General features: G+C 44.4%; 1 protein-coding gene across 39 annotated transcripts in view; it reads left to right on the top strand.

The window, feature by feature from the left end:
* Positions 1-10,098: 10,098 nt before the first annotated feature.
* The window catches only part of MAP4K4 (mitogen-activated protein kinase kinase kinase kinase 4), a 183,558-nt gene continuing 179,702 nt past the window's right edge, over positions 10,099-13,954 (top strand). For all 39 annotated transcript variants that reach the window (XM_081069214.1, XM_081069206.1, XM_081069215.1 and 36 more), the window contains exons 1-2: positions 10,099-10,580; positions 10,984-11,049. In XM_081069214.1, coding sequence (XP_080925340.1) covers positions 10,524-10,580; positions 10,984-11,049 — 123 coding nt within the window. In that variant the 5' untranslated portion in view covers positions 10,099-10,523. The remainder of the gene's footprint in view (positions 10,581-10,983; positions 11,050-13,954) is intronic.

Genomic DNA, 13,954 nt, shown 5'->3' with positions numbered 1-13,954 from the left:
GAATGGACCTAGAGAACATTATGCTAAATGAAATAAGTCACATGGAGAAAGACAAATACCACATGATCTTACTTATATGTGGAATCCAAAGAGCAGAATAAACGAGCAAACTAAACAGAAGTAGTCTCAGAGATATAGAGGAAAAACGATGGTTGCTAGATGGAAGAGTGGTGGGGATACAAATTAGTAATCACAATATTGCCATGGGGATATGAAAGACAGTTTGGGGAATATAATCAATAATGTTGTAAAGATTTTGTAGGGTGTCAGATGGGCAATTGTCTTATTTGAGAGACCACTTCATAGGCTGTGTAGATGCCTGACCACTGTTCTGTACACTTGATGCTGAGCTGAATAATATTGAATGTCAACTATAATTTAATATATATAGTCACAGGATGTGGAGTATAGCATAAGGGATAGAGTCAGTGGAACTGTAATAGCTATATACAATGTCAGAGGGGTAGTAGATTGGGGATGGGGGTTATCACTTTGTGAGGGGTGCAAATGTCTAACTATTACATATATTGTTTTGTACACCTGAAACTAACTAACTAAATAAATATATATTGGTTGTCCACATGGTTTCTGTCCACATGGTTTTTAATCCTGGATCTGCTACTTTCTGAAGGTGCGATTGTGGCCCGATTACTTAATGTATTGTCTTGGTTTTCTCGCCTGTGAAATAGGGGTAACAGAAGTGCTTGCTACACAGGGTTTGTGAAGATTAAATGAAATAATGCAGGTAAAGCACTGAGTAGAGCACCTGGCACATGGTTAACACCAAAAAATGGGGGTGACTACCACATTCTGCTGCAAACTACTTATGTCACATCAGCACAGATCATTGGTCAGTTTAATCTGTGGGAGACCTCTTGTAGAGTTGTTGGGAGCGGAAGAAGTTGAGGACCAGGGATCCAGAGCTGGAGAGCACCCTCTCCCTACCTGGTTCGGTCCACCCTGCCCATAATCCTGTGTACGGAGTGGGAAGAAGTGATATTCTTTTGTATCCCCACAAAATTCCTGGGAGGAAAAACTGCCCCACTTTTACTTTTCTGACATAATGTACAGAGTAGCCAAAGACCAGTGGCTGGGAGAACAACACATTTTAATTTCCTGAACTGTATGTGGTGAAGTTTCATTGTACTGACATAGCTTGGCACTTAATTTCCTTAGCTTTTTAGACACAAAGCATTCCTAACAAGAAAATGGAAATAAAAGGGAATAACTGCATAGTGGAATACTACATGCTGATTTGAAGATGTCACTGAGAGTCGCATAATTACCCATTAAAATAAATGCGTGCCTGTAACAAGCAAAATAAATAATTTTGCTCCCAAAAGCATGCAGCAGCAATACAATCATAATTACAGAACATGAAGCAAGACATTCTTGCTTTATCCGTGCCACATCATATTCCCCGATTTATATTTTTATGTAGCGACTTCGTCAAACTTAGCAGGAGACAGCATTTTTTTGAAAATTAAATAAACATGCTTGAGTTTCCATTTAAAAAAATGAAACTACTTCCAGTAACTCAGTGGGAGAAAGTCACAAAGAATAGTTCAAAGCCAGTAAGACACTATTTTAAAACATTTAGCTAATTCACGAATATCCCAATCAAACTGGAGTTTACTCAGTGCTGAAAAATATTCCTCTGGCTTTACAACAAGCAAAATTCTTTTCTATTTGGACCTATTTCTACTTTAGTTTTCTTACTTCTTCTCCCGACCCCCTACCATCTGTTATATATATTTGTAAAAAGGTCTAAGGAGGAATTTTTAAAAATCTAACTGAAAGATAATTTTTTACAGCAATTTGCAAACTACGTCATTCATTTTAAAGTCAGTCTATTTGAAAGTTACGGTGTAAATAAATGAAAGCAACTTGTAGCTAGTGGTGAGAAGAGAGTTTCCTGTGATCTTTTTATTTTGATAGATTAACTCAGTGCTATGAACTCAGTACCTGCCTAATAAATACATTAGATAATGAGGGGTGGCAAGAGAGGTGAGGAAGTCATAGCGAAAACTATCAAAACCACCACTTTCTTAAACTATCCCTACGCTGAAAAACATGGAAACCAGGACATTAGGTAAGAAAGAATAACGGTCTTCAGTTTCTGTAAGAAACATCAAAAGTGTTCAATTGCTGTTATAGGCTGAATTGTGTCCCTCCCCCAAAAAGATGTCGAATTCCTAAGCTCCAGTCCTTCAGAATGATTCCTCATTTAGAAGTAGGATTGTAGCAGATATAATTAATTAAGACATAGTCATACTGGAGTAGGACGGGCCTTAATTCAATATGGCTGGAGTACTTGGGAGACGATAGCTGTTTGAAGACAGACACACAAGGAGGACGTCATGCGAGGGGAGCTGTGCAGCTGTAGGCAGAGGAATACCAAAGATGGTGGCAACCAGACCTTAGGGAGAGGCGAGCAAGCACTGACTGCCTGACGTGGTTCAGAAAGAGCCTGGCCGGCTGACACCGTGACCTCAGATTCCTGGACACAATACATTTCAAAGGACCCAGTTTGTGGTACTTTGTTAGGGCAGCCCTAGGAAACTCCTACAATTTCTTTATTTCATTTTATTTTAAAATTCAAGTTTATATTTTTTATATCATAAAATAAGACATGCTCATAATTTATAGAACCGTGTGTCTTGAAGAAAGGAAAAAATAATCGCTCCCAGTTTTGTCAGCTAAAAGCTACTAAAATTTGCTGTCTTTCTTCCCAAGTATTCTTATGGATAGTTTATAAATTTTATGTAGTTATGACTATAATTTCATACCAATTGTGTATGGTGATATTTTCGATTACTATTACAACATGCCTTTCTGTATTATTACAAACTTTTTGTAAATATCCTTTAAGGTTTTCAGTATAAGCAATAGTGTTCAGATTATTGTTGGGCAACTATAATTCCATTTTCATTATTTCGGTCAGTCTTTTGGATGTGGCTCTGAGGAATTAAAAATGTTTCTGATTATCTCATCAATTCTGAAAAGTGTTGTGTGTGAGAACCAGGAGGTAAGTTATTTAGTTGAAAACAGACCATCAAGTAGACCCTGATAAACTGTGGTCACACTTAAATAGTCGGGCATGGAGACACAGCTTGTCCTCAGATCTGTGCATGAGGGTGAAACATTTGATAATTAACGAACCAGCAGTCAGTGAATACTTGGTCCCATGACACCAAGCTGGGGATCTAACCACTGAGATTGTCAGTGGAAGCTGAGTCCTGAGCACAGGGGATCTGGTTCCCACTCCTGCATCATTTCTATCTCTCTACTCAGGTCATGGCAATGATTAAAAAAAATTCCTAAAGCACTGCTTACTTTTGAAGATATCTATTAGCTATCTCTGTCATGTGATCATAGAAATCTTGGTTCTAAGTATATTTGACCTTGTGGTTTGCAAACTTTTCTTAGCAGTGGAAATCTTGTCTTAATAAACTATTACTCATATTCCCAATTTATAAAACACGTAAAAGCAGAAGCTGTGTGATGGAAGGAGGGAAGGATAGGCAGCGAGCTCACCAGTCCTATTACTACCTTCCTAGACCTCCCTGGGAAATCCAGGAAGCCCCAGCACTGTCTCCAGGGAACCCTAAGGAACACAGTTTGTGAAACAGAACACATACTCTAGTTCTTCATCCACTCTGTATGTAGAACGGCCATGCAGAAAGGGTCTCTTTTAAGGTCTGATGTGTATAAAGAATGAATAGTTAAGAAAAATACTTTCTCAATTTTTCCTAGGCCACTGGTTCTCTCTTCTGAGTGACTGCCTTGTTCCCAGTTCCTGGAAATTTCGAAATGGGTGGTGACATTTCTAAGTGGGTTTATGTTGAGTCGACCTTCAGATCATTCCCTCTTCCACGCCTCTTGCCATCTATTGGCACCCCGCTTCCTCTGCATTTTTCTCGTCTCTGTATTTGAAGAGCTAAGCTGTGATTCTAGAGAGCATTTATTTCTCTCTATTTATTGTGTAGCACTTCTCCACAACTACTATTTTAAATCTGAATACATTTTTTACAAGTGAGGCAGTTAATAGTGGTAAGTTGTAATGCAATGAAAGAGGCAATTCTCTGAGAGTCAGTGGTCCTTCCTTTTAGTGACTGAGTTGCATTTCCAGGAGTGGAGTTTCCAGACACTCTTTCTTGTCCAACTCTTCTCCTCTCCCAACACCTCCCCACTCCTCAACTGCCAACCAATGCAAGGAGCTGTCTGTAGCCAAGAATTAGGACAAATCCACGTGATCTATGTCAGTCATGGATGACCTCTTGACCTGGTCCTGACTATAATTTCTAAATTAGTTGGCCGCAAAGTATAGGAGATAGACATGGCCAAAAGGGTGAAGATGATAATTATGTTTATTTAAAAGAACAAGAAAGGCCTCAAGTTTTATAATTCATAAATATGGCATTTACAGTCCATAGTTTATCATTGGTATGTCACCACTTCATCTTTTATTATAGAGCCCATTTTAGAAGATTTTGAGACTGGAATCAATATAATTAACTGAGAACTGCAAATCAATAGGACTGGCCAGCTTGCAGTATCACTAATGGAGAGTTGTGGTTCATTCATTTTTAAAGCGATAAACTTGATTATAATTGAACTCTTCTTCAATGGGGGTTCTGATGCAGACTGGCTGGGATCTGATACATCGTATTCAAGCTCATGATACTATTTCAGCTGTGACATATTAAATGGCTCAGCCTAAGAGAAGCCCACTGGTCTGGTCTCTTCCTGGGGTCACCTCTGCATAGGCTTAGGATACAAATACGTGATCAAGTATAAACAAGCTTGATCACATTGGCCTTTCCTTGGCAGAGTCCCTCAGTTCCCTCACCCAATCACCTATTAGAACCAGATACACCTGATAACTATTTAATGTCACCGTTCGGCTTCTTCCAACCACTTCCTATGGCTTCCATCTTGATTTCTAAAGCTAAGGCTATCTCTGACCTCATTTTTGAGGCCCCTTGAAGATTCTGCTGGTAAAGGTGTTTTCATAGCTGGACTTGATTTAAGCAATCCTGACAAATAAAATGTAAATTTACAAAAAGGATAAGTTAAGGGACAGTCATTGCCTTTATAAAAGATGTCAAATAGGTCTTCTATAAATGGCAAGTTCCTCTGCATTTAAAATACCATTGTTTTTTGAAAAAATGTTTACAAAAACTTTTTCCATGGGTACAAATAAAGGAAGGTAGATCTACATTTTCTCCTTCTCTAGCTAGCTAGGTCTGTTCAGCCCAGCTGCCCACAGGATAACTGCTCATCAACACATCTCATTGGCTCGTCTCCTTTCTATGTTTCATTTTCCCACCTCCTTCACTTGTGCTTCCTGCAATTGTCTTTCACATAAACCCCACGCACCAAATTCTTTTAGGAGATCTGAGCAAAGACAACTTCCTCATCACAGAAGTGACAACATCTCTAGCCCTCGTGGCTAGGGTACAGTATCTGCCTTCTGGTCCGCTTCTTCTTTTGTTGCCCTTTGATCTGCTTCTGTATTCCACACTTTCCATCCTGTTTTGTGCTACAGTAGTTGCTTCCTTATAATTCAACTGATACACTAGTTAAAAAAGAGTCTGACTCCTTCTACCCGTGCTTAAAGATGCCCTTTAAAAGGCTGAACTCTGCTGTCAAAAATCTATAGCATTCCACATGTTCCATTAACTCCCATTGCCCATGTCAACCATCTTCCACTCTGGCTAAGAGGTGTAAGTAGTTCCAGGGGTGAGGCTAGGGTTACATAACTCAGAGTCTCTAAGGCCCTCAGGGACCTTTCGATCATTTCCATCCCATCCCTTAATCTCACATGTTAAAGAACTGAGGGGCAGAGAAGTTGAGCATTTGCTCAACACCTTGTTCATTAGAGAATAAGAACTCAGACCTCTGACCCCTAAACCTATGCTTTTCCTTTCTGAGCTCTTCCTGCACACACCCCACCATTGTTTTCTTTGTTTGACTCAATTCCCCTTCCTTCATCATTTATTTCCAGTTGACCCAAGTCCTCTATGCCCCTGGGCCCTTCAGTTATTTTCAGGCTCAGTTTCACAGCTCTGCTGCCCTCCTTGCCCTGTCCCATTCTGAGATTGAAAATCAATTTCCACCAATATTTTAACAACAAATAAAAAATGTAGGAGATATGTAAAGTGATGTACAGGGGGTTGTCATTTTTGACCTCTTGCATTATTCAGCTTCCCCTAGAATTTCTGTGACTGGATGTGAGCTGATTGTACCCTGGGAAGACACACATTTATATCCCTTGCCCTGCTGAACCCATAAGCTCTCTCCCGCCATCAGAACTTTTAAAGCCCAAGGCTAGGCCATATCTCCCTTGACTTAATTGATATTCTGGGATTGTTTTTTAATCCCCACATCATTCATTCCTCGGTTTTGTCTTCTGGTGCCACCTAACCTATCCTCTAGCTTTATCTCTCAGAGTTCTCTGACCTGAGTCCTCTGGCCCAGTGTGGCCAGTTTCCTCATTCTTTGTTCAAGTAAGCTATTTTTCCTTCAGCCTAAAATGTCAAATTAGTATTATTTTCCAAATTATTATCTTGATTATCTCTTCGGGTGGGTTTAGTTTGTATTCTCAAATAGATTCCTGAGGACAAGGGCCATGACTTAAGTTTATTTCCTGACATCACGTATTGCACATGGCTTGTTATAGACTAAATGTGTCCCCCAATATGTTGAAACCCTAATCCCCAGTGTGGCTGTATTTGGAGATATGGCCTGTAAAGAAATAATTAAGTTTAAATTCATAGAGGTCATAAGAGTGGGGCCCTGATCCGATAGGATAAGTGTCCTTATAAAAAGAAACACCAGAGCGCTTGTCCTTTTCTTTCTGTGTACTAGGTCTCAGCAAGCCCATGTGAGGACACAGTGAAAAGTTGGCCATCTGCAAGCCAGAAAGAGAGCTCTCACCAGAAATCAAATAATCTGGAACCTTGATCTTCTAGCCTCTAGTACTGTAAGAAAAGAAATTGTTATTTAAATCACCCAGTCTGTGGTATTTTATGATGTCAGCCTGAGCTAATCTGTGCCTATTGATTGAGAACACGGCCCCTGCGCTTGGAGCTTGAGCAGAGTTGCATGCTGGGCAAGGGTACCCTGCTTCTGTATGAAAAGTTGTCTTCACATACAGTCCAAAGCCCAACCTTCCTTTGCCACCACCATACAGAAACTCCCATCTTTTCCTCTGCTCGTGACAGCATCCTCCCAAGTGTGGACAAAGCTCCAAACCACAAGCAAAAAAAAATTTTTTTTTAAAGATTTTATTGGGGAAGGGGAACAGGACTTTATTGGGGAATAGTATGTACTTCTAGGACTTTTCCAAGTCAAGTTGTTGTCCTTTTCAATCTTAGTTGTGGAGGGCGCAGCTCAGCTCCAGGTCCAGTTGCCAATCTTAGTTGCAGGGGGGGAGCCCACCATCTCTTCCTGGAATCAAGGAGTTGAACCAGCAACCTTGTGGTTGAGAGTCTGCACTCCAACCAACTGAGCCATCTAGCCATCCCACAAGAAAATTTTTAATGTCATCTACACTGCTCTGGCATCCCATCAGATGCCAAGTCTTAAGAGAGTTGACTAGCCCAGGCGCTATTACCTGGCCTGTGCTCTTGAGATGGCCCTTTTACTGTACTTCTTACCTCGTCTTCATCTCGTATACAGAACAGGAAACAGAGACTCAGAAGTCAAGCAACTTGTGCAAGGCCTCACAACTAATGGGAAGCTAGGTTCAAATCCAGTTTATCTTTGCCCTGAATCCAGCATACTTCCCATTGGACCTCTTTCCATCCAGTCAGAATTTATGTTCTGCCATTAACTATAGCTATTTATGAAGCTGTCGTACACCCATTATCATATTGTAAGCTCTGAGAATAGGCTGTCTTAATCTTCCTTGTATCTCAGGCAGTGGCTAAGCCAGGGCCTTGTGCTGGGTAGGCACTTCAAGAAAAGGTACTGAATGGAAAGTGGGAAATAACCGTCATAGTGGTGATCATGGGAAATTGCAGCTCAGGAGATTTTGAGAAAGCTTGTAGAAAGAAGAGATGGTTTCTGATTTGAGCTTGAGGTGATGGAGAGGATTTGGGTAGGCAGAGAAGAAGGGGGTGGTCTGAGGCGGCCCTCAAAGTCATGAGTTTAGAGTTGAGGCTGGGTTGGGGGCCTGGCTTGGAGGGCTCGCGGGCCCTGGTGTTTCTGTATTGAGTTTGTCTGTGTACACCAAGCAAGTCACTTAATTTCTTTGGACGTTGGTTTCCTAATATGTAAAGTTGGAAAAGTAAGAGTGCCCACTGTTTGGGGTTAATGTGAAGAATAATGAGATAATGTATGTAAAGGACTCAGCACATTGTCTGGACCCAATATGTGTTATCTATTATTCATAATGAACACCAGTAAAATATTACTCTAATGTGGTCTGAAAGTTCACATGGGCACCAATCTAGCTCTCTGAGAAAATTGTTTAATTTACACGTATAGATAATGCCATTGCTGTTGATAAGTTAAAAAACAAAATCATTTAAAAGCACTACAAGATTCACAAGAACACTTTGGTTACTATGATTTTCCTAACCAACGGATTCCAGGAGTCCTTGAATGCACCTTAGTTTTACAAGGCATTCTCATGGTGCAAAATCATGGAAACCAAGCTGTTGGGAGGCAGGACAGAGCTAAACTTACTTGGGGTAGAAGACTAACCTCGCTGAATTCAGAGACTTGGGTTTTGGGGAACAGGCTGACCTGGTGAGAATCCCGGCTCCTCTTGCAGGCTATGCTTTTAAGGACTTTAGGCACATTACTTATCTTGGAGTATTTTGGTTTCCTCACCTGGAAAATAAGGATGATATGACTCCCCGGCTAGAGGAGGGACTAAATCAGGACTGTGTACAAGGTGACAATCGATGATGACGGTGATGTATGTGAAGCCTAGTTATGAAGGGCCTTGGATTTTCACCCTGTGAGGCTGCTGCTCTCATCATCTAGGACTTGTTAGAAATGCAAATTCTGGGGCAGCCTGTTGGCTCAGTTGGTTAGAGCGCAGTGCTCACAACACCAAGGTCGCCAGTTCCCACATAGGCTAGTGAGCTGCGCCCTCCACAGCTGGAGTGAAAACAATGGCTTGACTTAGAGCTGATGGGTCCTCCTGGAAAAACACACTGTTCCCTTATCCCCTCCACCCCCACCAAAAAAAAAAAAAAAAAGAAAAGAAAAGCTAATTCTCAGGCCTATCCCAGACCAGCTGAATCAGCCGCGCTGGAGGTGGGATCCGCAATCAGTGCTTTTACAATCCCTCCGGGTGAATCTGTGAATTTAGGCTTGAGAAACTGCAGTGAGGTAATAGGGAGCCATGGAAGGTTTTTGGACAGCAGAGTGATGTGATAAAAACAATGGTTGTGCACAGACAATAGCTCTTGGTTAACAGGATTAAATTGTCCGACCACCCACAAGCTTCCAAAGCTGCTGGAAGATGCCTGTGTATTGATCCTTACCGATCTCTAGGCACAAAACTTGGGTTAGTACTTACGACCCCAAACACAGTGTTCGCCTGAGTGGGGTAACTCAGCACAAGAGGGGCTGTTTGGGAGTCTGTTTCCATCCATCCAAAGACTTGGGACCGGGCAACCAAGGCATGCTCCGCGAATCCCGCCACTGCCACCGGGTCACAAATTTAGCCTGGAGAAGGGACAAGAAAACCATGTAGGGAGAAATGGGTGGTGGGGGAAAGAGATGGGGATAAGTGGGAATGAGGCGAAAGGGAGGACCGTGCCCTGCGTGGGCACACTCCCTTCGAGTCCCTGGACACCGCCCGTCCCTGAGCGAGGGTCCGGCCGCCTCTCGGCCCCGGGGCCCCGGTCGGTGCCCCTTGCTTATTGTCGGTGCCAGGTAGGGGCGCCGTGCTGCTCCGAGGACCTCGCGGGGCCACCCGGGCGTGCTCCTCCGCGCTCCGGCCACCGGGGAGGGCGCGGCGCGGGGCGGCCGCCGGCCATTGTTCGGCCCCACCCCTGATGCATATTCACGCCGCGCGGGCGGCGCGCCCCGCGCCCTCCCCGGCGGGGCTTCGGGGGGAGCGCGTTTCCGCCCGTTTTTCCTGCCGGAGCAGGCGAGGGGGAGCTGTTTTCCCTCCTCGGAAGATATTCTCGGTGTCCCGTGTCCCCTCCTCCCGGGCCCCCGCCCCCGCCCGCCTCCCTGCCCGCTCCGCCCCCGCCGCCCGGGCAGCTTTGTCTCGCGGCCTCGCGCTCCCTCGCTCCACTCTCGGCGGCGCCGCGGCCCCAGCTCCGGGCCCGTCAGCAGCGCGCGGCGCGGGCGCGGGGCCTGAGGCGCGGGCGACGATGGTGTGAGCGGCGCCGCCGCCCCGCGCTCGCTCCGTCCGCCGCGGCCTCGCCAGGCGGAGTCCGGGCCGCCGGCGCCCGTGCGAGAAGGCGCCGTCGGCGGCCTGGCCTGCGACGGAGACCATCCCGAAATCCGTGTCTTCATCCTCGCGCTCGGTCTGGTGGCCAAAAGGGAAGATGGCGAACGACTCCCCCGCAAAAAGTCTGGTGGACATCGATCTCTCCTCCCTGCGGGTGAGTGGGCGCGGGGCGCGGGGCGCGGGGCGCGGGGCGCGGGGCGCGGGGGGCGCGGGGCGCGGGGGGCGCGGGGCGCGGGGCGCGGGGCGCGGGGCGCGGGGCGCGGGGCTCACGGTGCAGGGGCCGCGCCCTGGGCCGCTCGGCGCTCGGGCGCCGCCGCGGGCAGAGCCGCGGGCGCGGCGGCCCCTTTGTCTGCCTGTGTCGGCATGTGCGGGGTCGGGGTTCCCCCTCCGCCGGCCCCCGCGTCCCGGGCTCTGCACCCGCGACCCTCGGCTGCCGGAGGACGTCGCCGCGCGAAACCCACCTCTTTGTCACCGCCCTGTCTCTCCAACTGCCCCGCTGTATGGATACATTGTTGTGCGGCTTTCAAATGATCACCCCTCCCCTCCTTCTTGTCTAGGATCCTGCTGGGATTTTTGAGCTGGTGGAAGTGGTTGGAAATGGCACCTACGGACAAGTCTATAAGGTCGGTGTGGGGCGCCTTCTTTGTTTCCCGTGGCGTGTTGAAACTTCTGGTCGGGGACCAGAGGGGTGGTAAACACGCTGCTGACTGGAGGCCACGCCGCGTGGCCAAAGTTGGGAAAGGGGTTTCTCCTCGCAGGCCCTCTGTTTTCAAACAGTTTACGTCCAGACTGGCCTTAAAAGACCTCATTTCCTGGCTTTGAGATAAGGAAATAAGCTACACTCTTAGGCATGCACCATAATAAAATGGGAAAGCATTTTCTTTCTTTCCATAAGACAACCTTCATTTTGTTTTTTTTCTTTTTCCCCAAATCTGGCCTTCTGACTTTGTGTGTTAATTAAAATTCAGGCTAGGCAGGCCTTGCCCGTGGTTATCCTAAACCACTGCCTTGGCCTTCTTGAAAATTGTCATCGTGTTTCCTCGTTTGAATGCTTGCCAAGCTCTCAAGGTGTGGAGTTTGTTGTTACCTGGGACACTTTATAACTTTGTCATGCATTCTACTGATGGATACATATTTTGGAGAAGCAGGGAGGGCTTGTGTTTGGGCCACAGGAGCAGGAAGAATTGCAGTGTGAGGATTATAAAATCTGAATTCCAGGAATAACCTGTTTGACAGGTGTGTAATTGAAACAGAAATGAGGGAGAGTGAGGAGTAAAGAGGTTGCCCAGCTTTCACACCCATCCCAGGTCTTTCTCTCTCTCTCTCTTGTAACACTCACCCCCCAATGGCAAATGAATCTAACAAACCTGGAGACTGTGAGTCTGCCCTGAGTAGCCGACACCTGCTGTGACTAACTGTGCTGTTCATTTTGTCCAGTGCAGTCTAGAGATTATGAAAGAGCTGTAGGTACGGAGGCACAGGCCTTGCACATTTGAAACAGAAGGGTAAATCTCCCTGTCCTGATTTGTTTCTTACACTAGCCGTTTTCTAAAAGTTATCTGCACTGGGGGTGTTTGCAGCTGTTAGAGTGGGTACAAGGTTGGAATAGAAAAAAAAAATATCTTATGAAGCAGGGCTTTGTGGTTCACCATGAAGAATTGTCATTGTCTCATTAATAATGAGAGTGGGGGGGCATGGAGGCTGACTGTAGACATTTTCTTAGGGCGAATTAAGTGTGGATCCTATTGTCTTTTTGTTGCTTAGTGAATAGGGTTTATCTGTCCCTTGAACGTGTCTTCCCAGCCCCAATGTCCCCTGGACAGGGCTGTGTACTGGCCCGTGGTGTGAACTGGAGTCTGTATTCTTAGGTGATCTCAAGTGAATTAGACTGTGTTTTGATGGTTAACTGTTGGGGCTGTGGCCAGATTTTTGAATTTGAAAGGAGCCCTGTTAAACTCAGCCTGCTGGCTCAACTGAATTTGGAAGCCTTTGGAAAATTTTGGAAAAGATTGTGTTGCAACTTATTGAGTGGCCTGGTAACTGGCTTAAAGACACTTGCCCTAGCCCCAGTGTTTGTTTAAACACCAGTTGTTTTTTTCTAACCCAGTTTTTCTGGCTAAATCTAAATGGTGAGTATACTCTTCCAAGTGAGTTAGCCAAAGCTTGTTTTTGACCTGGTTACACAGTAGTTGGATTGTACCTTCCTGGGTGAGCATGGATGTGAAGGGTGGTGAAGTAAACCAGAAGCTGACAAGTCTGTTTTTCAACCACAAGAAAGAAGAGAGAACAAAACCTCAATGTGTATTAATTGGTTTTGAGAGGTAGGAGTTCTTTTTGCTAGCTGGTTCATTAAGCCTTTTTCCCCTCCTCGTTTCCTCTTTGGTTCCATCCTCTCTTTCACCCAAGTTTTGGAAATAGATTTGCCGAGTACTGCATTTGGGAAGTATTTGGGATATTGACAGTGACACAGCTCTCTGAGTGCAGAGTCTGTACCGTTGAGGAGAAATTCTGAAATTGTGCAAATCTAAAGAATTAAGAAATCTGTGCACAAGTGGCATACAATCACGAACAGAACAGGGCCTGAGACTTTGCTCACCAGCAGTCCTGTTTTATCATTTTGGAAAATTTCGACATACTCAAGGAGAGAGAGTAGATGGCATAGTTTAACGGTTACCGGCACATGACTTATCTGGTATCTGAGGTCTTCCCTCCATTATCTTAACCATTTCACCCATAAATACTTCAGGATGTACCTTTTTTGTTTTTTAGATAATCACAGTGCCATTCTCACACCTAAGAAATTAATTCCTTAGAACCAGATACTGAGTGTTAACATTTTCCTGATTATTTCATACATGTTTTCTTACTATCACAAGTTCTTTAACATTTATGAACTGGTGCTGGGCAGTTTAGTCTTAGAGGTGGTGGAGCTAGCAGAAACAGTTAACATCTCCATTTCTTCTCCCTTCTACTGTATAATCTCTGGAGCCATTTACATTATGCATAGGAGTTTATTTAGGATTTTTGTTAGCATGGATTACATATGGTGGTTTGGGGATTAGATTATTAACACTAGCATTTGTTTATGGCTGCTAAACATCCATTAGTGTGAATAGCATCAGAGTTTGGAAAATATTTGTGACTAATTATTGTAAAACAGAATTTTTTTAAAAAGCAATTTCAGGTAAAATACCTGTAAGCTGAACAACCAGCAGTCCTAATTTATTTCATTGTTATAGTTTCTATTTTTCATTTTTTCCTTTGAACCATTATTCGTTTTTTAGTCACAGTGGTTGCTTATTTTGAGAAGACTGCATATGAGTGAGTAAAAAGAGGGAGTTTTCTGAGTTTTGATATATTCTGTGAAAATGGCTCTTTTGGAGGATAGTTTGTAATTTTTTCTACCTCTGAAAAAAATGGTAAATAGTCTGTGTGTAGTTGAACAGTATATACTTTTATCTTAAAAAAGGAGTCGGAACACAGGATATATTCTATTTAGACAAATTTGTTTTTTGCCTGACGTTTTTG

Source organism: Rhinolophus hipposideros (assembly GCF_964194185.1).
Source record: "Rhinolophus hipposideros genome assembly, chromosome: 12".
Lineage (NCBI taxonomy): Eukaryota > Metazoa > Chordata > Mammalia > Chiroptera > Rhinolophidae > Rhinolophus > Rhinolophus hipposideros.
Note: the sequence above shows the minus strand (reverse complement) of the source record. Positions and strands in the feature narration are given on the sequence as shown.